The following is a 25,895-nucleotide window of genomic DNA, read 5'->3' as shown; positions in this document are numbered from 1 at the left end:
CATCCTTGTTGAGGAAATGAAAGATGATCCTCTAACTTGGCTTCAGGGGGAAAAAATGGTCCCAACTCCCATCTCAGAGGCTACAGTTTGTCTTAGAGTCTCCTTGGATGAGTGACCATGTCTGATCTCAGTAGCTGGTTTGCTTAAGTTCATTGAGAACCATAACAATGGAAACACAGTAACAGATTCAGTTCTGTGATTCAGGTCACAGACTCAGGTCAGTGCGTCCTTGATATGTATCAGTCAGCTGTCTAGTGAGAACCCAGCAGGGCTTGGCTCACAAAAGGCTCTTGGATGGAAATGACTTGGAGAGGTGCCAAGTCATAGAGTGTCACTCCATCATCACAGATAGGAAGCCAGCCTACCCTCAACTCTCAAGGACAATTCTTAGTCCCGCCTACAGGGAGTTAATGAATGTGAACTGCCTTGATCAAAGAATTATCTTTGGGTGTGATAAATGCAGGAAGTGCCTACAGTAGGATAATAAAGTGTCATTTAAGAGGAGAAGGAGATTACTTCTGGCAGGACTTCAGGAAGAATTCATGATCGAAATAAAGATAGCATTTATTGGTCCTTAAAGCACAGGCAGTATGTAGATGTTTAGAGACTTAAGAGAGCAGAAATCTTTCTAGAAGCACAGAAAAAATAATAGCAAATAAGCCAGCCTGTATCATGGGAGCAGTGTGCAAATAAGGAGGAGTGTGGGAAGAAATGTTATTCAGGTGAGGTAAGTCAGTATCATGAGGGCCTTGGATGCCAAGCTCAAGAGGCTGGACTGGATTCTGTGGCCATGGGGTGCCATTAAAGATTTTTAAACAGGAAACTAAAATAATTAAGGCAATCATAAAAATTAGCCAGAGAAGAGTGTGTACAGTAGGTTAAATGAGGAAAAAGAGGGCAGACAGGAATGGAGATAAGGGGTGAACTAGTTTGATGATTGTGGGAATGAAAAGGAGGAAACAAAACTAAAGTCACAACTGATGACCAGGCAACTAATTGACCATGGAGTCAAACTATTTCAAAACAGACAACTATACACTTGGGACTGAATGTTCATGGGCAACAGCAAAAAATGTGGGAAATTTAAAGAATTTATTCAAACGGTGAGTTTTGAGGCTAGAGAGGGACAAGGTTTAGCAAGGAAGGGGCATGGCCAGATGCCAGAGGATTTTTAAAAGAAAATACTGGCCTTTAAGGAAATTAAAGAAGAGTTTGTGTATTTCATGTGTAGACCAAAGTTTGGAGGGAAGTACTGCACTGGAGAAAGAAAACGCTATCGCTTGTGCAACATTCACCCCTGTCGCCCGGATACACCAACATTTCGGCAGATGCAATGCAGTGAGTTTGACACTGTTCCCTACAAGAATGAATTCTACCACTGGTTTCCAGTTTTTAATCCAGGTAAGGAGCTATGAGAGTATATGCCAGATCTAAGACTACAGCCATTATCAGAAAGCATTTATCTGTCAGGGTACCTGTGATGCCTTGCAAAGTTCAACAAAAAGAGAATCGTGCCATCAAGAGTTTTATATTTTAGGAGGTGGAGACACTGACCTGGTTAAGTGGATCAGTAAATGTTGAAGGTGAATATTCCAACTCCATGCCGAGCTATATTGGAGATAAAAGAGAAGTTTATCAAACATGATGGCTCACTTCAAAACAGCTGAGGTGCAACTAAGCAATAAGTGGAGCTTGTAGGGATTCAGAAACTAATCACTGATGAAAGTGCTTGTTGATGAGCATGTGGAAATGAATGTAATTTTGGCAGAAATTCAGAAAAGAAGATCATTATGGTTTTGGAGTTATTTCAAAGAAGTCTTCCAAGGAAGTAGTTGATGATTCTTAAGCATGAGTAGTCTTTCTCTTGGCATAAGGGAAGGGGAAGGCATTCAAAATAGAGTCATCAATTCCAAGTGAGAGGAGAAAAGCACAAGGAAAGACAAGATGGTAGAAAATGAATGAGAAACTTGATCAGAAATGAGTAAAAGCCAGCTCTGGGCCAGAAATCAATATTTTTTAATGTATAGGACAGTATAAGAAGGGTAAAAAGTAAAATCAAGCATCTAAAGGATGCATATCAGAGGATGGGGGCTCTCCAAACAGAGTTGGAGAATGGAGCAGCAGCTTTGGCAGTGCTTCCCTTGAATCAGCACCAGTGACACATTCTCTACTGAAAATGAGGAAGAATCATTGACTGTCAGCTATAGATTAGCCTCAAAGAGTATCTGTGCTATTTGTTATTCGAATAGAGAATGAAAGAAAGATTTTCCTGAGTTAAGGAGATTTGAGACAAGGTAGTGAAAAGTAACCACGTTTTTTGTGATTATTCAGTTTCTGAAATGCAGCATGATAGAACAGAAGAGGACTTGTAGATGTCAGCTAATGAATGAAAATTACATATTTGGACTGTTAGAAAAATGATATAGTCAATTGCTTTTGGAAAAAATAGTGCTTTTTCTTCTTTGTGTCTCCAAAATACCCTGATGGCTGTTGGTTGTCATGGGCAACGTCTGCTCCTTGTCGCCCATTGTTTAGCATCATTCATGCTCTAGGGGAGTGAGTCATTTGGTTTTTGGTGCAATTTTACTTTATGATCCAAGCACTCGAATACAGGAAAGCTCGTGTATATACTCATATGGGTGCAAAAAAAAAAAAAAAAAAAAGATAGTTATGAAAGGTATAGCCAGTTGGTACTACCTATACCTGTATTTTGGACATTCTGTTTTGTTGGAACTAGTTGAGTCAGTAGTACTATAGACTCTGAATGAGCACTCTTCCAGGAGTAAAATGGCAGAGCTGCCTCAGTGTTGTGACAGGTGCTTAGTTTGGGATACCCACACCTGCCAGAGTCAGGGTTGAATTTGTGTCTGCTGCATTCTGATGGCCCAAGTAGCTATACTTATAATTAAAAGATTTGGTTCAGCTTGACTTTTCATTGATTTACAAACATTTATCTTGTGCCCACTTTCTGCATAGCCTAGCAATAGGTATTAAAGAAACGAGAGCTATAAAAGTAGACACAGATTTCACTCACTTTGGAGTGATCAGTTTGCATCTGTATTGAGGCTGTATAAACCATGTGAGGGAATTTAGCTGAGTGCCATACTTAACTCACCGTCTACCTGGGTTGTAAGCCTCCATTCTCCATCCCAGTGGTTTTCTTACAGCCTCCTGTGCTACTATTTGAGCATAATGACTTACCTGCTAACCCAAGTAACTACCACCTTGACCAACACACTGATTTCTTTCCCCCATCAACCTCTATCCTACAGAGCTGCTATTTTGTTAGTTCTGGGCATCCCGGGTGACAGCAATGTGGCATTCATGGCAACAACTCTGTGCCGAACGCTTGATCTGTGCGAGGCATTGAGCACTTTACACCCTCCCAGCCTTTCCTTAGAAGCCACCAGAGGATAAACTAACTTACAGCAGAGTTTTCTACCCACTCAGTAGACAGTGTTAAGTGTCTTAGTAAGTGACCTTTGGCAGATTTGCTAAGTAGCCAATGATAGAAGAAGAATCATAGATTCAAACATTTGAAATAAGCATAGAATCTCCATCAAACTTTGTAGTTTTCAAACTCTGTTCCAGGGCTTCCAAAAATGTTTGATTCTATTATAATTTCATTTTCCAAAAGAAATTATTTAAACTATTTTTAAAAGTGCAATAAAGAACAATGCTTACGCTCAAAAACAGTATATGAGTTTTAACATATCAAAAAACACCAATACATTAACTTACACAAATTAATTGGTTTTCTACAGACCTTAGAATAAAAGTCTCCCATCAACACAATTTAACTGAGAAATATCCTGAGATTACAGGTCAAGTTGTTCTAAACTGTTATCATTTATAGCTGTTTGTGTGAGTCAAGATTTTTCAATGCTGTACAAACGAAAAAACCCACAGAAAAAAATTAGGTGCTGCAGCCATATGTCTGTAACTGCCATCTGTAAACTTGATTTCAAAATTTTCTGTTCATCTTAATAGTCTCTTTTGATCCCACTGAACTATTTTTAAGCATTCTATACTTGAATTTATAAAATTTCTGCTTAATAAAATCCTGATTTTTATCTGCTTTATTTGCAAGATCTTGATGAAAGAAAAATAATTCTTCTGCCTAAAGTGTTTGAAAACTACTAATTTAAATCAACTTACTTTCCAATATAGGCATTCCATTTACCAACACTCCTGGCAAAAAAAAAAAAAAAAAAAGGCATCCAAACTCCACTTGATCATATTCATGGAAGCACCAGTGTGAAGAGCTGAGTCTATACATTTTCTCACCCCCATCCCCATCCTTCAGAGATGAAGAAACGTAGTCTCAGAGAGGACAGTAACTTATTCAGGGTTATAGTGTCTTATATAATGGAGCTGGAATTGAAGAATACAGTCTGTTTGATTAAGAAGCTGAGATACTTATACTAACTTATATTCCTAGGGACTTGATTAGCCTATGTGAATAGAAGTATGTTTACATCCTGCATCGTCTATTAGGAAATGGCAAGAACCTGATCTTGGTGCCATCACTTTCTTGGAATCTCTCTTCCTTTTTGGGTGTTTTTCTCAGAACCCCCAAATAACTCCTCATTAAGGCTAATTTTTTAGTTGTTGCTTCTGAATATTTCAGCCCTATCAATGCTTGCTGCCAGTGAGGTTTGCAGCATATGTGGAAGGTCTGACCTGAGGTCAGACAACAGTCTGCTCCTCCTGGGATAGGATCCTTCAGGGACATCTGTAAGGAATTGTTGCAATTGCATTCCCTAGGAAACAGACTCTAAGACAGATGTTAGTGTGTGGGAAGTTCAACAGGTGCGGAAGGAGAGGGAAGGAAGAGGGGTTGGGCGGGGGGAGAAGCTGGGGTGCAGAGCACAGTCTCAGCAGAGGGCTTCTCTACCCCTCGGGAAGCTCTACAGCTCAAAGGACCTTCAGAGTTGCTGCAGTTGAGGTGGGGCAGCCAGTCCTTGAGGCCCCACGTGGCCCAGACGTTGGGTGTGGTCTGCCTCAGGAAGGAGTGAGTGTCCCTGGGGAAGGAAGCTCTTTTAGGCCAAGGTGACAACTGAGGGCCAGTGCTGGCAGCTCTCCCAGGAGCTGGACACCTGGGAGGACCTGGGCGCCGTGCACAGAGTTTATTACAAGAGTACTTGGTGTTTAGAAAGAAACAGCCTTTAAAGAGAGTGTCATTGCGGGGAGCAAACTGGGAGATCTTCTAGCCAGAAGCCTCTCATTTCACAGACTAGCAATCTGTGGCTTCAGGAGGGAAAATGATGGAATAATAAGGATGATGTTTACAGACACCCCAAAGCCATTCACAACCCCTTCACTATCCTCTACAAGAGAAGAGGGAAAGCTAGAAGACTTGCTAAACTGTATTCCAGGGAGCCCCAGTTCCAACCAAAAAGATAAAGATGGCAGCTTCACTGGGTCAGGCTTCTGGGAAGGATTTTAATTGGTACTGACCAAGCTGCCCTCGGCCCCCTGCCTTTCTGCCTTTCACTCTGCCCTCGTGCCACCTGGGGTACACCAGTCCTATCGCAACCATGCTGAGACGGCTGAGAGGAAGACAGAAGGAGTATAGCCCCTGGATTTCTTGTTATGTGGGAAAAATAAATTCCTGTCCGTTTAAAACAGGGAAGCAACATTTTTTTTCTTTTCTTTTCTTTTTTTTTTTTTTTTTTGCTACTTGCAACGAAACTCACTTCTAACTGATAACGAGAACAGGTTATATTAAACTTATATCAGTATCTGTTCCGTGTAGGTACTTACACTCAACACTTTGTATGCATTTCCCTAATTTTATCTCCACAAGAAAATCCTACATGGAAATTTAAGGTTTTGATCTAATTCTTATGGGTATGCTAATAGATTTAGAGAATGAGTAACTTCTTAAACTCAGACTGTACAATAAAGCCAGGAGTTAGCCCTGGCCTGACTGCAGACTAAATATTAACCATAGAAACAGAGACTGGGATAGGCCCATTACCTTAAGAACAAATGCACTGGATTTTGAATTTTACCTAAGATGATGTTCATGTTCTTTTTAAAAAAATAGATGATTTTATGGCCAAGGAGCTCTGGTGGGAGGAGAAGAGCCCCCAGAACTGTTTGTATTATGACAAATGCTAGGTTTATTAAACTTATGTATCTTGCCTTTGGAAATCAATTTTTTAAACATTTAAGCATTCTGACGAAATTATTACGTTTAGTAAACAATTTATAATAAGTTGCAATTCCAAATTTAGTGTCACAGTTCCTAACCGTTTTAACTAAAAGACAGAACATAAACGTACAGTAAATAGCCAACATTGCTACATTTAGCATAGTCTAAAACATCAATGAAGTGGGTTTAATTCATTTTTAACAATTAATTCTATTCCTGTTTTCATACCTTTCTATAGTTATGGTAGAATATATTAATTTTAATGTCTTCTTATGTTTGATGTGTATTTTGATATATTTGGAGATTGCAATATTACCTTATCAGAAAGTAAAAAACATACTATTTTAGACCAGCTGAAGTTACAGAGTTTTGGTAATTATTCGACTGATTTTTGGTTGGGTTTTCGGTCAGGACTTCTTGTTTGGTTTTGTTTTTGTTTGTTTGTTTTCCCTCAAGCTGATCTGAGCCTGGTCATTAAACTGGACTTCTTTTTTAAGTTAAATGTTACTTATTAAAGCAATAAAACATTTTTAAGTTATGCCTTTTGCTTAAGGTTTAGTATTTCTTAAAATCTGGCAAGGAACCGCACACGTGCACATCACAAATCTCTTCTGCTCATGCACGTGTTCCATTGTCCAATCAGACTTCACTCACAAGGCACAAGTTCAGACGTAAAATTATTAAGAGTTTTAAGACAGTGACAACAGAGCATTCAACCAAGTGTGAGGCCCAGGGTGACTGCACAGGACTCACACCCAAGGAGTCCTGCATGTAAATGGATTTTAGAAACTAGATATTTTTAAATGGTGAAACTCAAATTGCAATCTACTCACAGAACATGAAGTGCACCCAAGTTTTTCCTTGACCTAAGAAATAATTTTTATCCTTCTTAGCAAGTTTTAGCTTTCGCTTCTAACGATCACTTCGTAAGATCATTATCCAAAAATGTTGGGCCGCCCTATTTTAGCAGAATTGAAAATTCAGCCTTCGATTCAGAGAGTTCATTCAGTTCCCTAAGCTTCCTTTGAGAGGATCAATCAGGCAGTGTGAGGGGAGAGTTCACCAGTCCATTAGTTTTAGAATTTTCACTCAGCTGAAAAATGGATTGAAAAGCTAGAAGAAAAAAATCACGCGAGCCCGACGAAAGGATGTGTCTAGGTAGATGAGTGTATGTGAGACGGTGAAACACTAAACTCTGTGGATGTTATGGAGCCGATGAGATTGGTATCTGGGAGAGAGACTCTCTGATAGTCGGGTTGACCTTTGAGGACTAAGACCATCCGTTGCTCCTCCTGCCTCTTGGGGCAGCGCCCTGTGTCACACCGGCCCACCTAATGACATACCCAGAGCGCCAGGAAAGACAGAGAGGCCAGACAAAAGGGCAGGGAAGCAGGACTTCAGAGTCCACTTTGTAAACTTCTTCAGTAGCCCTGAACCTTCAATTCACAATGGCCGCTTTCGAGCACAGCGTTCCTCCTGGCCTTGGGCACGCCTGTGGGTCGTAGGTGTGCAGGCGCTGGGGGTCACAGCAGCAGGTGTGTGTGCTGCTGTTGTTTTCAGCACAGATTATTTACTAGGTGTCCCTAAGACTCCATAGACCACTTTACTTACATTCCCTAGAAATCTGTTTCTTCCTTGCTTCAGTTAGCCTGTCTAATCTTGAAGGATGTGCAAATCCAGTATCACAGAAGCAAGATAAAGGGAAGTCTCAAAATAAGGGCCTCTCCTCATAGAGATGTGTCACAATTATCACAGGGGAAAGGAGACCTTTCCAGTTTTCTTGTTTGAGGGCCAAGACATTATTTATAAAATGAATATATGCTTCTTATAAAAATGCAAGTGTATACAATAGAATGAAATAAAAATAGATTCTTCTTAGCCCACCCACACTTATCCCTCAGAGGCGAGTGTTGTTAACTGCAGGTTTCCTTTTGCGCACGAGTGGACTCATACTTTGCCAGTTCTGCAACTTTTTGACTCATGAGCAGACCATGGCATTACGGCTCACCTCGTTCCTCTTAGTGACTGCATAGCCTTCCATTATGTAAATGCAGTTTAAGTCATTTGTCCGTTTCTTCCAGGATAAAAAGTTAATTGCTGCAATGAACATCCTTGACCTCTGTCACTGAGGTCAAGATTCATTTTTATGAATGAGTTGATAATCTCTTAGGATCGAGTTGATCTCTATGCCATTTGGTCCAAAGGTTTCTCCCTAACAGTATCGATCACTGCCATGTCAGTTCATTAGTAAACATGGGTTAAGAGCCTTTGCTGAGTGTAATGGTCTGCTGGTATTCATTAGGAAAGGTTAATGGTAATAACTACCACATTAAAACAACCAGATACCTTATTAGAGGTTTCAGTGTGCTCTCCTCTGACAGTCCCCTCTGTGCAGAGACCAAGAAGGCCTTGGGCAAGATGTAAGAGTCAGGTCTGGGATCTGAACCCCTATGCATCTAACTCCAACGCTCATGTGAAGGAGAGCCTCCCCCTGTGCTTTTCAGTCCTCACCAGTGTGTGTCTGTTTCCTCCTTCTCACATGGTGGGCGCCAGTAGCAGCTGATCAATGCGCAGATGACTGGGGTGCCCTTGAGGACATCGCAGTTTGGTTGAGGAGCTTGTAAAATCCATAGTCTTGGAAGCATAGAGCCGGGAGGACCTCAGTAGGCATTGTACCAGCTTTGAACCAGGTTCATAGTCACAGAAAAGGAAAGTCATGGAACCACCTACTGACCTAGCAGGATAAAGAATTCTTTATGCTAAACTGACAAGACAGCGATTATTTAGAAAATGGTGAAACAAAGCATGAAATCAGTGCAGAATTGATTAGAAATGGCACAATGGGATAATCTGAAGGAGAAGAGGATATTTCAGGAAAGGTTGGTATATGTGTGGGAAAGAGAATTGAGCCAGCTTTTGACTGCTCTGAAAGAAGATTGGAATGATAGAAGCACAGCTTATGGGGTAACTGCAAGGACCTTTAGAATTCACCAGGTCATGATAAGGAGGTGAAATCAGCAACCATAACCACTGTCATTTGTCAAGCACTTACTGTATACCAGGTACCACGCTGAGTGCTTGACATATAGTCTCTGTCTTAATCCTCACTATTAATTACCCTGCAAGGGAGGTATTATTATCCTCATTTTTCAGACGAGGAAACTGAGTCACAGAAAGGTTAAGTAACTTTCTCAGGGTAATATTAGACTTTCATGAGCTAGAATCTGCTACATCTGATCTCTGTAGAGGTAATGGCTTTTACATCTGCTCTCTGTAGAAGTAATGGCTCCAGGGGCTAACGATTCTCACCATATTTAAGACCCATGAAAGATTATTAAAATGGAGTCCAGTGGGTATTCTACCAAGTTTGCTTCTCAGATATGATCCATGAATAAATGCATTGTCTAATAACACGAAGAGTGGTTACTTTAAATATCTCATCAAAGCATTTGTTTTTTGTTAAAAATAATTCTGTGCCTGTACGTTAGGGGTTAATAGCGTGAGCGCTGAGCTAAACCATCAGCTTCTACTGTACCACTCATACTGTGAGATCTTGGAAAACTTAATCTCTCTGCGCCTAAATTTTCTCTTCTAAATGGGGATAATAAAAGAACTAACATCATAGGGTAGTTGTGATGGTTAAAATGAAATCAGATAACCACTGCAAAGCACAAGAAGATCTGGAAAATAACGTTCAAGTAATACATTGGCTGTTATTTTAACAAAGCAACTTTCCCTTAGCTCACTAAATAGACAAGACTAGCAAAAGCCTCTGGGTAGTTTCATCCTTCAGGGAGGGAGTCAAACAGCACAAGCCCAGAGGGAGTAAAACTAAGGCAGACATTGGAACTTGACCATTCTGGAATTCAGTGCAATGCTTGCCTTTGGATGGGGGTTTACTTGCTGTGAGGACCCGTTTTTACAACCCTGAGAGTGAATGCCTTCTTAGAATTCACACCCTCAGGCACCTCTAGTCCCAGCCCTCCCCAGCAGGCTGGAACAGGTAATTCCTTTAGAAAAGCTCCAGAATAATTAAGGGCTGCTTCGTCTTTGTGCTTCATGTGTCCAAATAGAAAATCTCAAATCTAAATTCTAAAGCTCAAATCAAAGCTTTTGAAAAAGTGTTTCCCCTGCCTCCATCCTTCTACTTGTTGTTTCCTGAAATGATTCCCTGGACTCAGCACACCTGGATGGATGCTCTCATCTCTCAGAGAGCAGAACTTCTCCCAGGTGGCTCCCTCTAAGCACTTCTATTCAAGTTCAGGCAGTCACAGAGCTAATCATGCTGCCGGGAATGAAGATTTACAGTAGTACTGAATTACGCCTTGTCTCCGGGGTCTGCTGGCCCTTTTCCGACGGCACTTTGTGATCTCTCCAGCTCATTTTAACTTTATTCATTTTCTCAGACAACTTATCCACTGCAGTTTATATAAAATCGGTTGGCATTCTTCATTTGCTTTTACCTTTCTCCTTTAAGTTTTAAACAGATGCTTTAGAAATTGTCTCAAGTTCCTCCAGAGTTTCAGTGTTTGAGTTTTACTCTAAGTTATATTTGTGTAAGTTGTACACTTTTGTTTCTTTACCACATGGACCATTGCATCCTTGAGCAGCCCTACCTAGAGCTGTGCACGTTGGCCTTGCATTTGGGGCCCATCCACACTGAGGTGGGTCCAAGGCAAACGGCCTTACGGGCGGTCTCATTGAGCCCTCAGCTGGTCACACCACCAAGAAACTAGCAGCCCTTCCCCCAGTAAACAGACCCAGAAGAGACCCCAAAAGGATTTTTCTGAAGAGGATACTCTCAAATTTTTCACTTAAAGAGAAGACGACGTAACATTCAAAGAAAATTAACTATTTGAATTCTTATCATATACAGATATTACCTATTAAAATTTTTAGGACAGTTTGTTTTAAAAGTTACCTCTTTTTCTGGTTATTCGAAGTACCTACGTATAGATACACATTTTATTAAGTAAATCTTTAGAACGATTCTGTGCAGGAGATCACTCACCAGGGAACAGAAAATTGAACCTTAGAATGGATTCAGTGCAGGAACCAGCATGATGGGATGGACCAGTATGATAAGCAAGGTGGCTTCTGCTTTAGCGAAACAGCAGATCTTTTGTTTCTATGTGGTTGTAAACCTATGTCCAAGGACTTCTTGGACTTGAGAACAAGGGAGAATATTTGTTGGGGGTGGTTTATGATAGTGGCAGTGGTGTTAGTAATGAGCTGGCCCCATGGGAGCATCTCCCCTGGTGGTCCGCTTACTTTGCTGCAAAATACCAGGCAAACGTGATGCTTGTCTGGAGTCCTGCATCACTGGTTGCTATGCCTTATTTTCTGCGTTAACCCCAGATGCTCACTGCCTTATTTTTATAAGCACAGTTCAACATGGGATTGAAAGGTCTCATCATTTGTAACAAAAGGTGTAGCATTTTAAAGCAAACTTCCCAGTTTAATTTGTTGTAAAACGCTTTAAAAGAAAGAAGCCTGCATTACAGCATGTGTCACAGAAAGGGAGAAGTTGGGAATCTCCAGATGAATGACACTTGGGGATTCATACATACAAAATCCTGGGGGAAGGGTGCTGAGCAAGAAAGCTAACTTGCAAGGATTTGTCTCTTTTTCACTTCAGCACGTCCTTGTGAGCTCTACTGCCGACCCATAGACGGCCAGTTTTCCGAGAAAATGCTGGATGCTGTCACTGATGGTACCCCTTGCTTTGAAGGCGGCAACAGCAGAAATGTCTGTATTAATGGCATATGTAAGGTATTGGGTATGTTTCCTTAATCTACAACTTTATAAAACCATGATCTTTATTAATTCGGGAAGTCAGATGTGCTAATCTTTTGCTTTCACGGTATTTGCATGTGGTCTGGTATTTTTATATGGTCTGTGAGACAAGACTTTTCAGTGTTCATCAAAATCACAGTTAGGAGCTGAATGTCCTCCTGCTGTCGTCTTCGTTTCTTGATCTGTTGATGTGCTCTGTGATATTATTTTAGGCATGAAGCTGGGTCAAGTTGAAGAAGAACCAAATTAAAGGAGGAATTACTAGGAAAAGGCAACTCGGATTATTTCAGTGATATTGAATTGTTTGTTGGTTGCTTGCCAACAGAGTTAGTTAAATTCGAGGAAAAACTGAAATTAATAATTGTGTAGTGTTTTTCACAGAACATTTTGACATTTCATTCTCCATTAATCACCAACATGAGCTCCTTAGGAAGAGAGATGGCATGGCAGGTAGTTATAAACCAGGTCTTCTGATTTCGATTTAACTTTTTCACATTGACTCCATTAAAAAATTCTGCCTAGGGCTTCCCTGGTGGCGCAGTGGTTGAGAGTCCGCCTGCCGATGCAGGGGACACGGGTTCGTGCCCGGGTCCGGGAAGATCCCACATGCCGCGGAGCGGCTGGGCCCTTGAGCCATGGCCGCTGAGCCTGCGCGTCCGGAGCCTGTGCTCCGCAACGGGAGAGGCCACAGCAGTGAGAGGCCCGCGTACCGCAAAAAAAAAAAAAAAAAAAAAAAATTCTGCCTTTATATAAAGTACTTAGATCTGATTTTTTAATGCTTTTATGTGTACAAACATTGAAGAATTTATCCCCATTGCTCACAGTCTGTTTTGCAAGAAACTGATGAACAAGTTTTGTGATCCAACACTCAGGCATAAATCTCAGTTTAAAGAGAAGGTGTTTTTAATCAGTGGAAAAAGAAAATACATAAAAATACTCAATTAACTATTAGTAACTATTAGTAACTATTAGTAAAGCATAACGGCTTAGTGCTCAGGCTCTAGAATATGAACCCTAGCTGTATAACTCTATACATCTTTCTAAGACTCAGTTATCTTTCATAAAATTGGGATATTAACATATTTTAGATTAAATAAGGTCATATAGGTTAAGCCCTTAACGGAGCCCCTGGCACACAATAAACTCTTAATATATTTTATTTGTTTTTGCAAATAATTATCACAGTTTTTTCCACTGGACCGAATTGTTGCCATGAAAAGCTCCTGCCCGTAAACTGTTAGCACCCTGGGAAGGTGAATTTATCACCTTGCAGTTACTGATGGACTTATTCCAGTAGCGACCAAGGCAAAGGAGGCGACATGATGATTCCCAGGACTGAGTGAGCTAACAACAAGCCATAATCAGACTCTAAATTGGAAAGGGCTCAGGCAGAATTCTCTTCCTGACACGCTAATTACCACTGTAGCTACAAAGAGCTGAAAATAATTAATATATTTTAGGTTAGACCTGTTCCCTAGAGCAGGAAAAAGTTTATTTAGCCCCATTGCCATTTAATACAGTGGTTCTCAGGCCTGGCTGCCTATTAGAATCAGCTGGAAAGCTTTTTTTTTTTTTTTTTTTTTTTTGCAGTACGCGGGCCTCCTCTCCCGTTGCGGAACACAGGCTCCGGACGCGCAGGCTCAGCGGCCATGGCTCACGGGCCCAGCCGCTCCGCGGCATGTGGGATCCTCCCGGACCGGGGCACCAACCCGCGTCCCCCGCATCGGCAGGCGGACCCTCAACCACTGCACCACCAGGGAAGCCCTGGAAAGCTTTTAAAACCTACTGATGCCTGGCTCTATCTCCACCCTATTAATTCAGAATTGATGTGATTTGGTCCTGAGCACTGGTATTTCTAAAACTCCTCAGGTGATTGCCATACGCTGCTGGGGCTGAGGACTTCAGTCATCCAAAAACCAATGTGATGCTAAAATTATCTTTTAGACCTAAATACCTTTGCACGCACAGAGACAGTAGCTTTAGCTTGTGATGGAAAAAACAGATATTTTGAACAAAACATAAGGGGTCTTGGGTATCTCTCTTGAAACCAGTTAAATCAGCTTAATCGAATAAGCCAAATTCTCTCAGCTTGCCTTTTTCTTTTTGGAAACCAGTTAAGCCTTTTAGAAGCTTTAATTACTTTCTGTCTACACCACACTGAGTCAAGTTTTTAAGCAGAAAAAAATATGTCAAATCAAGTTTCCCTTAATAGCCTAAATACAGTTTATCTTTTAAAGATCCAGATTGTAGTTATTTTCAGCTTTTGTTAGTCTTCTTATTCATTTACCACAGTTTTTTCAAAGGGAAGTGAACGTGTATTGAAATAAAAAGTTACACCATCAGAAAAAAATATATATGTGCCTACTTCATCTTCTTTGTGGATATGAAAATATTTGCGTATATTCATATAAATACTTGTATTTGCTTATACTCATATACTTAGCTATTTGGAAATTATGATATTTGCCAACATTTTGGTATCTTAGATTTGCAGATTTTGTTGTCGAGGAAATTATCCAACGTTGATCAGAACTGAATTTGTTTTAGGAAGTATCTGTCTGTGCCCCTCCCCCAATTTTTTAACTGGTACTGAACCCCTAAGCTGCTTTTTTTCTATTTATTGAATTTTTTTCTACTATTTCATTTACTTAACTGTATCTACACAAGGCCAAGATTTTTAAGTAAAGTGGTATTTACAGTTAAATTATTTTCTCCTTTCCTTTTTTAATCACAAGTACAACATGCGGTAAGCTTTTAAATATATGAGCAGATATTCCCACCCCTCTTCCACCTGTCCCAGCTCTGCAGTCTTACCTGCTGTCTTAAGACAGGCTGCTAACCATCCACCTTGCTCACCCCTTTCTCTTGGTAACCAGTTCTTTGACTTTCAGTTCCTTCACTCGTCCCTTTTCTCCCAGTCAGCAAAGCTTTGGCTTCATTGCTTCCCCAAGCAGCCTGGATGCCCTGACCTTGCACATCAGCCATCCCCTAGATTTCTCCTCTCAGCCTTCCATCAACCTCTTTTCCCAGGACCCTGATTCTGACCAACCCAACCACAATGACTTTTTGTTCTGACAAGCAGTCTACTATACACTTCTTAAAATAATAATTCAACTTTGTGAATTTGTGCCCTTACAAAGTCAGTGTCTTCAACCCCAGCCAAGTCCTTAACCTTACTCGACAATCTTCCTACCTGCCCTAAGTTAGCTCCCCTTCTCGTTGCTCTCAGAAACTCTCCTGAACCTTCTTTGTTCTCTCTCAAGGCCATTTTGGCCATCTCAGTGATTGACTGAACACCCCAAAATCAATTTCTCTGGGCCAGATGTCTTTCTAGAAGGCCACATCCTATCTCTTGGCCCTTAAAATTATGGTGAGGAAAGCATTATTGCTGCTGTCCCATTTATTAAAGGACAAGATCATTTACCTGTTCTCAGTTAAACATAACTGGCATTATTTTCACACTAAGGTTTCATTAGCTGGGACTGAATCTCCTCTTGGAATCAGGCATCTTTCCAGTCTCTACCTTTGCCAAGGGACTGTAGAAAGAAATGACGACATTCTAAGTGGCTTAGGTCAAGGCGCCAGTTGGTATTTCAGTCCTCAGTTACTTGAGAATTTACTAAGTAAAACAGTAAAACTCATAAGGAAGAAATGAGAATTGGTAAGAATACGTATTACTTGTTCACTCACGTAGGGCTGAAAGCCTAGTGAAAGACTGGGACCTGACTTCTCTAAGTAATACTCAAGATAGGATGCTCTTCAGTTCAAATGACAGGGTCAAGAATTGATGATACACTTCTGCATGGGAAAGGAAACAGTCATCGGAATAAAGAGGCAACCTACAGAATGGGGGACAATATTTGCAGACCATATATACAATAAGGGGTTAATATCTAAAATGTATGAGAAACTCCTACAGCTCAACAGCAGAAATACAAATAACCTGATTTTAAAAATGAGCCAAGGACTTGAATAGACGTTTCTCCAAAGAAGATATACAGATGGCCAACAGGTATATGAAAAGGTGCTCAACATCATTAAACATAGAGAAATACAAGTGAAACTCATGAGATATCACCTCATACCTGTTAGGATGGCCATCACCAAAACACAAAAGATAACAAGTATTGGTGTGGATGTGGAGAAATTGAAAACCGGTGCACTGTTGGTGGGAATGTACAATGGTGCAGCCACTATGGAAAAGAGTATGGAGATTCCTCAAAAAAATAAAAATATTTATTTTAATTAAATTAAAGTATTTATTTTTTAATTAAATTTAAAATATTTAATTTTTACCCTATGACCCAGCAATGTCAGTTCTGGGGTATGTATCCAAGAGAATGAAATCAGGATCTTGAAGTGACATCTGTACGCCCGTGTCCATAACAATATTATTCACTAGCCAAGATACGGATGGAAACAACCCAGATGTTCATCAACAAATGGATAAAGAAAATGTGGTATATACATACCATGGAATGTTGCTCAACTTTAAAAAAGAAGGAAATCTTGACATTTTGACAACATGGGTGAGCCTGGAGAGCGTTGTTAAGTGAAACAAGTCAGTCGCAGAAGGATAAATGCTACAGGATCCCACTTATATGAGAATCTAAAATAGTCTAACTCATCGAGGCAGAGAAGAGGATGGTAGTTGTCAAGGGAGCAGTGGAGAGTTGCTGTTCAACGGGTATAAAGTTTCATTTACGCAAGATGAATGAGTCCTAGAGCCCTGCTGTACAACGCATTGCCTGTGGTTAACAACAGTATATTGTGCCCTTAAAATTTTGTGACGAGGGTAGGTCTCATGGTAAGTGTTCTTACCACACACATACACAAAAGGGACACAAGGAAACTTTTGGAGCTGATAGATATGTCTATTGTCTTGATTGTGGCAATGGTTTCACAGGTGTTTGTATGAGTCCAAACTCATCAAATTATAAAATTAAATATGTGTAGTATTTTATATATCAGCTACACCCCCAAGAAAGCTGTTTTTTAAAGAAAGAAATAATGATAGGAAATTAAAGGGATTTTCTTTTTTTAAAAAGAAATGCAGCCTGTTGGGAGGCTATCTGGCCGCCTTAGACGCACATCGGAGGAGAGACATACTGGATCAGAGCCCCTCTGATCCGGCTGAAGGCAGAAAGACAGATTGCTGTGGCCCTGTTGCCAGAGCACAGGACGTGGAAGAGAGGAATGTCTGTTCATTTTCCCCTGAGAGCCTTACATTTTATGTATAGCAAGGAGGACGGGCTTCTGCCGCCTTCGGTTATGTACTCAGTTCGGTGTTGAGTGTGCTGTGCACAGCTGATGGAGGAACAGAAGGGTGAAGTCTCCACAAGAACCACACACTATACTGTGGGCCAGCCTACTGGGGTATGTGTGTTTCCCTCCCCGCCCCTGCCCCCCAGGGATGCAGGCAAATATTGATGGAGGAGAAAGATGGGCTCAAGGTATTTGTTTTTCTGGCTTTCTTTCCTTTTTCCTTCACATGTTTTATCCATCCCCTCCTGGTAGAGATTGTTTTTAAACACTTCAGTATGTTGCAAAGTATGTTTCCCTGGCTGGTTCCAAATCAGTGAAGGAATGATGGTCACTGAGAATAGGATTTGTAAAGGTCAGCTTATTAGAGGATGCTCAAGCTTGACGTAAACGTATCACTTGTGACGGGTTGACGTTTTGCTTATAACCAGTGAAGGCACACATCCAGACAATTTCTTTCTTTTCCATTGTGATTAGTGTTGTTAAGTTTTTTTTTAATCTCTTAGCAGTTTATTTTTCCCAACTGGGTCAAGTAGCACCGTCTTTGGATCTAAAGGAAGTTAGACGTGGTTAACCTGAGTAAAGGCGCTATTTTTATCTGTGGGCCTTAATTCTCTGTTTAGAATTAAGGTGGAGGGAGGGTGTATTTAAAGACCTAAATGGTTCTTCCTTTCAGTCGATCTGAGGTGGCTTTAAAATAAGAAAGGAAATTATCTTTGAGAGAGAAAAAACTACCTGGGCACAACTCTTCTTCCCAAACAGAAAAGAAAAATCCAATTAATATAAAATGGTGTAGGGACTTTGTTGGTAGTACAGTGGTTAAGGATCCACCTGCCAATGCAGGGGACACAAGTTCGAGCCCTGGTCTGGAAAGATCCCACATGCCGCAGAGCAACTAAGCCCGTGTGCCACAACTACTGAGCCTGAACTCTAGAGCCCGTGAGCCACAACTGCTGAGCCCGCACGCCACAACTACTGAAGCCCACGCGCCTAGAGCCCGTGCTTCGCAACAAGAGAAGCCACCGCAGTGAAAAGCCCGCACACTGCAAAGGAGAGTAGCTCCTGCTCGCCGCAACTAGAGAAAGCCTCCATGCAGCAACGAAGACCCAACACAGCCATAAATAAATAAATACATAAATAAATAGAAATTTTAAAAAATATATAATATGGTGTAGTCTTTCCTCTTTATTCTACCACTGAAATGTAGTTAAGGAGTATAGGCCGTAGAAGAGAGCAAGGAACAGAAGACTTCAGTGGATGTTCACGTGTTTTCCATGACTTTCCATCTGAGTGTTAACGATTCTCTGGTATTTGATGCTACCACACACCCCAAGTTTAATTACTCTCCTTTTCCAGAATGGGAATTGGATGGGAAAGGCTTGGCCATATTGGGGGGTGGAGGAGAAGGAACCAGTGGAGAGGGAAGGATGATGACTTGGGAGGACCAATGGACAGAACACTGAGAAGTGGTCAGGTCCAGAGTGCAAGAACATGATTAGGCCAGGCTCAGGGGAGAAATGAGCAGTTCTTCCTCTGCAGCTGGAGGGAAGGAGGTCAGCATGGCTGGGATACGGCTACATGTGACAGGTGGTGGGCTGGGGTCATAGGAGGCTCCAGAGCATCTGCTGATGGGCCTGCAGATCTGAGATCTCATCCCTCACGGGACTGGAATGGTCTCAGCATGAAGCCAGGTTTTCCCCCAGGGCTGCCAGTTCAGACAGGAACCAGAGAGCATATCCCCAGTGAGGAATGTAAAGGGAATGAACGACTAAGTATAGGTGGAGTCATTCCGTCATCCCTGGGAATCTCATTAGAGAGGAGGGGGCATGAGGTTTGCACATCTGAAAGGGATTTGCTGTTCCACCGACAATGATTCCAAGACATTTTCATGGTTCCACTTTTGGAAGTGTGTTCAATCCTGCTTCTCAGGGGAAATTGCAGATGCATTCAGTGTGTACCTCTTTCCCCTCAAAGCAAGTATTTCCTTTAGCATCACTGGGTGCTTTGGGTATTCTTCTAGCCACCACCAGGAAGAGGAAACATTTATCTTGTATCTGCCCCCACCACAATCTCATCCAGAGCAAAGTGGGGGGGAAGGAGGAGTCAAAAGTCCAGGGTAGGTGTGGCCTCTCCCGCCTGAGTCATTCGTCCTCAACCTCTCTTCCCCGCAGATGGTCGGCTGTGACTATGAGATCGATTCCAACGCCACGGAGGATCGCTGTGGTGTGTGCCTTGGGGATGGCTCAGCCTGTCAGACCGTGAAGAAGGTGTTTCAACAGAAAGAAGGATCTGGTAATAAACACATAAATAATTGAGGTGGCAGGGGACTGAGAATGAAGGTCAAGATGGAGTGTTACTCTTTTTAAGCAGATTGTGACTTTCACAGAATTCAGAATGGGTATAGCCTTCACTACAAAGAGATAAAGCTTCCTTGGCAGTTTTAGGAAAGGGGTTGAATGCTAAGCAATTACAGGAAGCATCACATTGCACTAGGGATCTAAGATGGCTTAGTGGCTGTGCACAGGACCAGGTTTAAGAGTGTGGTCCGGGCTTCCCTGGCGGCACAGTGGTTGAGAGTCCGCCTGCCGATGCAGGGGACACGGGTTCGTGCCCCGGTCCGGGAGGATCCCACGTGCCGCAGAGCGGCTGGGCCCATGAGCCATGGCCGCTGAGCCTGCGCGTCCGGAGCCTGTGCTCCGCAACGGGAGAGGCCACAACAGTGAGAGGCCCGTGTACAGCAAAAAAAAAAAAATGTGTGATCGCTGGAGAGGATCCAGGGCTGAAGGCCAATGGACCGAGACCTGGGGGAGAGAAGGGATGAAGAGCTGGCTGAGGAGGGTGCAGACCTAGGAGCAGGTTCTGTAACTGAGGGCAGAGAAGCCAACAGTGGGTTTAAAGGCAGAAGAGTTGGGGCGTAGCTTCAGGACCAGAGGAGAGGCGAGGCAGGGTTGCTTCAATTTGCTCTTATTCCCAGTTCCTCCCTGTAAGGGAGTCCCAGCCAGTGGTGCCTTAAGGCTCTCCAGGTGACTTCTCCCACCTAACATGCCCTCCTTACTCACATCGCACTATTCCTTTCCCATGATTACCTTTTTCGAGGTTTCTTCCTTGTGCATCTTTGGGCTGTTGATAATCCTCGGGGCATGGAGAGCCCATCTTCATCCCAAATCAGCTGTGACCCCGCAGACTGTCTTCAGTAAAGACAGTTCCCATGATCCCTTGGCACCAGCAGTTGCTGAAGGCATCTTGGGAGGAGGCTAAGTTAGGCCTGGAGATGATGAAGACAACTGAGATCATCTTACTTTAGTCCTCCTCGTCCCCTCCTCCCCAAGAGATACCCTGAGACAAGGATTCAGGTACCATTAGTTTGTATGGAGGTCGGAGAATCCTGGGAAACACCAGTAGGGCATTGGAGGCAGTGAAACAGAGAAAGGGAGGCAGCCAGAAAGGGAGTGTCATTAAGCCAGTTATTATATAGGAGCCAGTGTAGAAGTTATGCTTCCAAAGTTTTCCCGCCCAGGAGGGAAGGCGTTGAGAATACACACCAGCTCCCACTAGCCATTGCTTCACGCTGCTTTGGGGAGGTGGGGGGATCTGGTTGTTAATTCTCTAAATTCCAAGGAATGGAGGTACTGGAAATAGGGTGGCCAGGGGGCACCACCCAGGTAGAGCCAGAGGGGATGGGGCAGTATCCCACGCTGGGGCTGGGGTGATGCCTAGGGTGGAAGTCAGATATAGTGGGGCACCTCCCTTCTAGACTTGCTTAACACCCGGGATGAAGTTACTGAGTATGCCCCTGAGTATCGGGTGTGGTCATTAAATGACCTATTTTTCCCTAGCACACATCACCAAAATTTGGACTTAATCTATTGACTTCCTAAAACTACCACTCTAGACTCCTCTGGCCTTAATTGGCTTCTCTAGACCTCACCAATGCCAGGCCCTCTGACCACTGAATCAAGTCCTGGTCTTATTCACACTGGCCTGCTTTGTTTTGATGCTGGGAACAAGGGACCGCATTCTCTGAGCATTCTGGAACTCTCCTACGACTTTTTGTGTCACTTAACTCAGTGCCCAAACCACCAGCCTTGATTCCTACCTCTTTTATTTAATCATAACCAGAATGTGTGCAACTTTTGTTTGAAATCTTTTTATGGAACTAGAACAGTTACCGTATAAAATTCACCTTTAATTTTATATTTTAAATGATACGTTTGTATATCTATTGAGTAGATTTGATGCACATAGTAATTTTAAGTCTTTTGGCACAAGAAATTAATTCAGTTTCCACTGTCTGATATATCTCACGTACAGTTTTTCACTTTTACAATTCAGCATGTTGAAAAAAAAAAGTCTATAATCTAAAAAGCAGAGGAAAGACACAATGTCCCTGTTTTTCAACTCTTGCTGCCAGTATCCATATCTTTAGAATAGGAGATCCCTGAAATGGAGTAAAAGCAGCAGCTCCCTGGAATTATGTGTGTACCTGACCACCTGGATCCCATCTACTTATTGATTCTGCGTGTTTATGTGCTTAGTTCTTCCGGCTGTAGCTCCCTAGACTCTGCCACTGATCTTTATGGTCAAAAGATTAAATTCATATAGAGTTAGGGATTGACAACAATTACAAATTATGCTAAAATTACCATCTTAATCCCATAATGAGGCATGTTCTGGACTTTTGCTTGCGGCTCCCTAGGCTCTGTGACAAAATGAAAATGATCATGAACGAATGGAACCCATTAAGAACACTCACAGCACAGGTTGGAGGGCTGTGGCCGCAGTGTGGGTGTAGGGTCTATACAAGTCTGGGCGGTGGGACATGAGACCCTTTTAGGAAGAAATGATACGACTTCATGACTCAGAGTTGCTCCTAGGCTGTTCCGTAAGGTTCAATTTCTTTGCTGTAGATTCAAGAGAAAATAGGGACCTTTCTAAGATTTTAGGGAGGGTGAATGACCTGAGGAGGTCAGTGTCATAGAAAGACTAGTTTGCCAGCAACATACAAAGTTGCCCAGAATAGGAGAGCCCAGAGCTGGGAACCCGAACATTAACCCAGGTTCAGGAGATAAGGGCCTGGACTAAAGAAGTTCATGTAAAAGGGATGAGAATCATATAAGAAAACATTCCAGAGACAGAACCAGAGGCAGAAGGTAGGACATAATGATAAGAGAGGACATGAAACCATGTTTACCAAAATACCACCTTACTTGGAGACTGTCCTATGTCATGCTCTCCAGGAAACCTTGAGTTGGAAGGGGTAGGGAGAGTGACTGGACACTTTACACGGGAGTTTTCCCATCAAAAGAGCTGAAAGACCTCCAGGGCTCAGGGCTGTGAGGAAGCATTTAGGGTCAGGAAGCCCCTGTCGGTGTCTATTCCCTCTGCTATGTTTCCACTAGTTTCCAGCAAGAGGATTATGGTTGCTCACAATGTGTTCCAAGACTCCAGACCCCTTACAACCCTCTTTTGAAATAATTTTGAGGCTAAAACTCCAAATCCAGGGCAGTTTAATTCTCAGTACATCTGCCTGGCGAATGTATCTGTACGTAGCTCTTCCTCACTGTGATTTGTGAGCAGGTCAAATGCAGTTTTGGATCTGAACCAGACAGCAATGTGTCACTGCTGTCAAGCCAGGCTTCAGAAGATGGATCTGTCTTTCCCAGGAGCCCCCTCACAGAAACCATGGCATCTTGGCCTGCAGTGAGAATGGTCTTGCTCGCCACACACTGACAGCACAGATCATAAAAAAAAAAAAAAAAGACAAGCTGGTAGTTGTAGTTAAATTGCCTGGGTTAACAGTATGACCTCTTTATAAACACATTTTTATTTGAAGTGACAGACTAGAAACCAAATATGCCAGTGGGTAAATCCTTTTTTTAGAATAGTTGAATAAGACGCATATTAGCACCAATAATCCATTGTCACTCTTGTGATATGTCTTCAGAAGTGAGACCAGTCTTCTGCTCCATCCTCAAAGGCCCTGAATATTCTTTTAGCTCAAGGTGTTCAAGACTCAGTAGTGGGATGGTTTCTCCAGGTGGTCTCCCTGGGCCTAGAGGCTCCTTCTTTGAGGTCAAGATTATGTTTTCCACTTCCCCCAACACTGGTGCAAAAGAATCGTGTTTACTGAGGAAAACGGAAGAAAACTGATTTACTGAATGAATATATTCATCGTTCTTAATACTTTGGAGATATTCTTACCAACCCTGAAAATCTGACCTTGACATAGAATCAATGTCTCAATGACGCTTCACCCCCTAAAACTTTTTAATATGATTCTCATTTCTGTAAAGAAGACCCATGAGGATGAGACATTCAAGGGGATTTTTTTTCATCTCTGTTCTACCAATCACATTTTTTCATTAAAAATGCTGTATTAGGAGTTGGTTAGCAAAGCCTGGTTATAGAGGTGTGTGTGTGTGTGTGCGCGCGTGTGTGTGTGTGTGTGCGTGTGTGTGTGTGGCCATGTGATGGCATAGATTTCTTCCTCTCTTGGGAACTCAGTTTCCTCATTTTATGGATAAAGAGATTGATGGTCATTCCCTTCCACCTAAACGTCCATTAACAGTTGGCTTATTAAATAAATGGGTTTATGTCATTTTGGCAGTTGTTGAAATGCTAAAAAAATGTGGAAAGATATGGAAGGTATATTAAATTTAAAAAGCAATAGTTAAAATAGTTCACATAGTATGATCTCACTTGTTTAAAAAAGTATGTGTATGTGTGTTTATACATGCAAAGAAAGGTTTTGGAAGAGAATCCAAGAAACTATTAACTGTAATTATCTTTGGGACATAGGACCCTGGGTGGAGGGAAATGGAAACTTTTACTTTTCATTTTATACTCCTCTCTTTTGTGGCTTATTTTGTCATGTGTAAAGGAGTCTGGTGGCTATGTTATGGTTCTTTTCGACTCCAAACACCACAATTTTATCTTTTGGGCTCCTTTTAGGTATTCTTTTGCAAAAATATATTACAAATATGTATTGCTTTTGCTCATGGCTAAATCTGCCTCCGTTTACATCTTCTTTCTACAAACTGTTCGGAAGCAGCAATTATATTCAAGGAAAGCTTTTATTTTAAATTTGATATACTTCGCCTTTTGATAAGACAGAATCTACACAAAATATTTCTAATTTTAGATTTTCTTAAGTGGAAGGTAAAAGGCAAACTCTTTTGGGTTTTTTCCTCATCTAGTTCTCACTGTTTTTTTGTTTTGGCTTGGTTTTTTGTTTGTTTTTAAACAAGGCATATGGTGGTTGCCATATTCTTTAATGCTAGTTGACTTTATGCGTGAGCTCTGCTATGAGAAGCTCTGCTATGCTGCAGGGAGCAATGCTCCACAGGCATTTTAAACAATTACATCACCCTCAATTACATGTGATTAAATATTTTTCCTGAGCTAGTTGTAACCTAATAGTTTCAATGAGCTGTCTCAGGCAAGTGTGTGAGGGCCCAGTGGAATTTAATCAAGTACTTCAGGCCCCATACATCACTCCTTTGGATGGGAGCTGCCAGTTCGAAAAAATAGAGCTGAGGTTGTGGCCTGTACCCAGCTTCTGAGTAAATCGTTCCTGCTGGCCAGACGTGGGTTTTAATTCCTAGGATCCCATGCTATGTTAATGTCTGAGGGAAAGAGGGCAGTCAGGGCACTTTTAGGTGACAGAGATGAGGGTGTGTTTGTTAGTCAAAAAAAACCTTTGTGTATATCCAGTGGAAAATGATCAAGGTCTTAAAATCAAGTTTTGTATGGAAAAGGTAAAGGAACAGAGAAAATTTAGCTGGGAGGGATGTCAGACATCATCTCATTCAAGCTCTCATCTCATTCAACGTCCTTCATTGCGCAGATGACATTCAAAGAAGTTAGATAAGTCAATGGACATCATGGAGCTCGTTCGTGGCAGTGTAGAAACTAGAATCGGATGTCTGACTCCCATGCCCCAGTACTCCTTGCCCAATGCCAGCCCCAGCGTCTTTCCATTCTATCACAGCTATGAGATGACGGTTCATTTGAAGCATAAACAGGATGAATGCATAAAAGGCTTAGCCTAGAGCCTGGCAAAGAGAGGAAGCCATTATGTGTTCATTCCATTTCTCCCCAGTAGGTCTCCTACCGTAACAACCAATAAGCAAGGATAAGACTGTAGCTAGAATTGATCATGGTCTTTAAGTAGATGTCCTCTGTGCTTTTCCAGAATGTTGGATTGGAACACATGAGAACAACATAAGTTTATGTTTCATCAAAATGTAAGAAAAAATGTGAAAAAAAAACCCTTTCTAATGAATATAATTGTCCAACAATATAAAAAGCTGTGCTCAGAGCTGAGTTTCTCATCACAAGCTGTATTCAAGAGTGCCAGGTGGCAATCAATCCAAGATTCCCTCCAGAATTCTCTTAATGAATTTAAGCTACGATTAAATTACTTCTAAGGTCTGTCTTTAATTTTCAGGCAATGAGGGTGAGCGAAAGGATGTAGCCACTGCAATGTTTAGGGAGATTAATCCAATAGCAACAAATGCAGAAGCAGAAATGCTAATGGGAAGCTGGCTAGGGGCTGTAACAGTTTGAACTGTCAACAGAAAATCACAGAAAAATAAATGCTGGATCAACCACAAAATGTTCAGAGTTCAATCTGCATTTATTTCACCTCTCCTCTCATGAAACTGATTACATAATG

At 41.8% G+C, this 25,895-nt stretch overlaps 1 protein-coding gene across 1 annotated transcript in view; it reads left to right on the top strand.

Moving 5' to 3' along the window:
• The window catches only part of ADAMTS12 (ADAM metallopeptidase with thrombospondin type 1 motif 12), a 388,886-nt gene that overhangs the window by 252,053 nt on the left and 110,938 nt on the right, over positions 1-25,895 (top strand). Inside the window, 3 exon segments of the mRNA XM_065874119.1 lie at positions 1,232-1,401; positions 11,799-11,932; positions 19,390-19,510. Of these exon segments, the coding sequence (XP_065730191.1) occupies positions 1,232-1,401; positions 11,799-11,932; positions 19,390-19,510 (425 nt within the window).

The sequence above is a fragment of the Phocoena phocoena genome, chromosome 3 (assembly GCF_963924675.1).
Source record: "Phocoena phocoena chromosome 3, mPhoPho1.1, whole genome shotgun sequence".
Classification (NCBI taxonomy): domain Eukaryota; kingdom Metazoa; phylum Chordata; class Mammalia; order Artiodactyla; family Phocoenidae; genus Phocoena; species Phocoena phocoena.
Note: the sequence above shows the minus strand (reverse complement) of the source record. Positions and strands in the feature narration are given on the sequence as shown.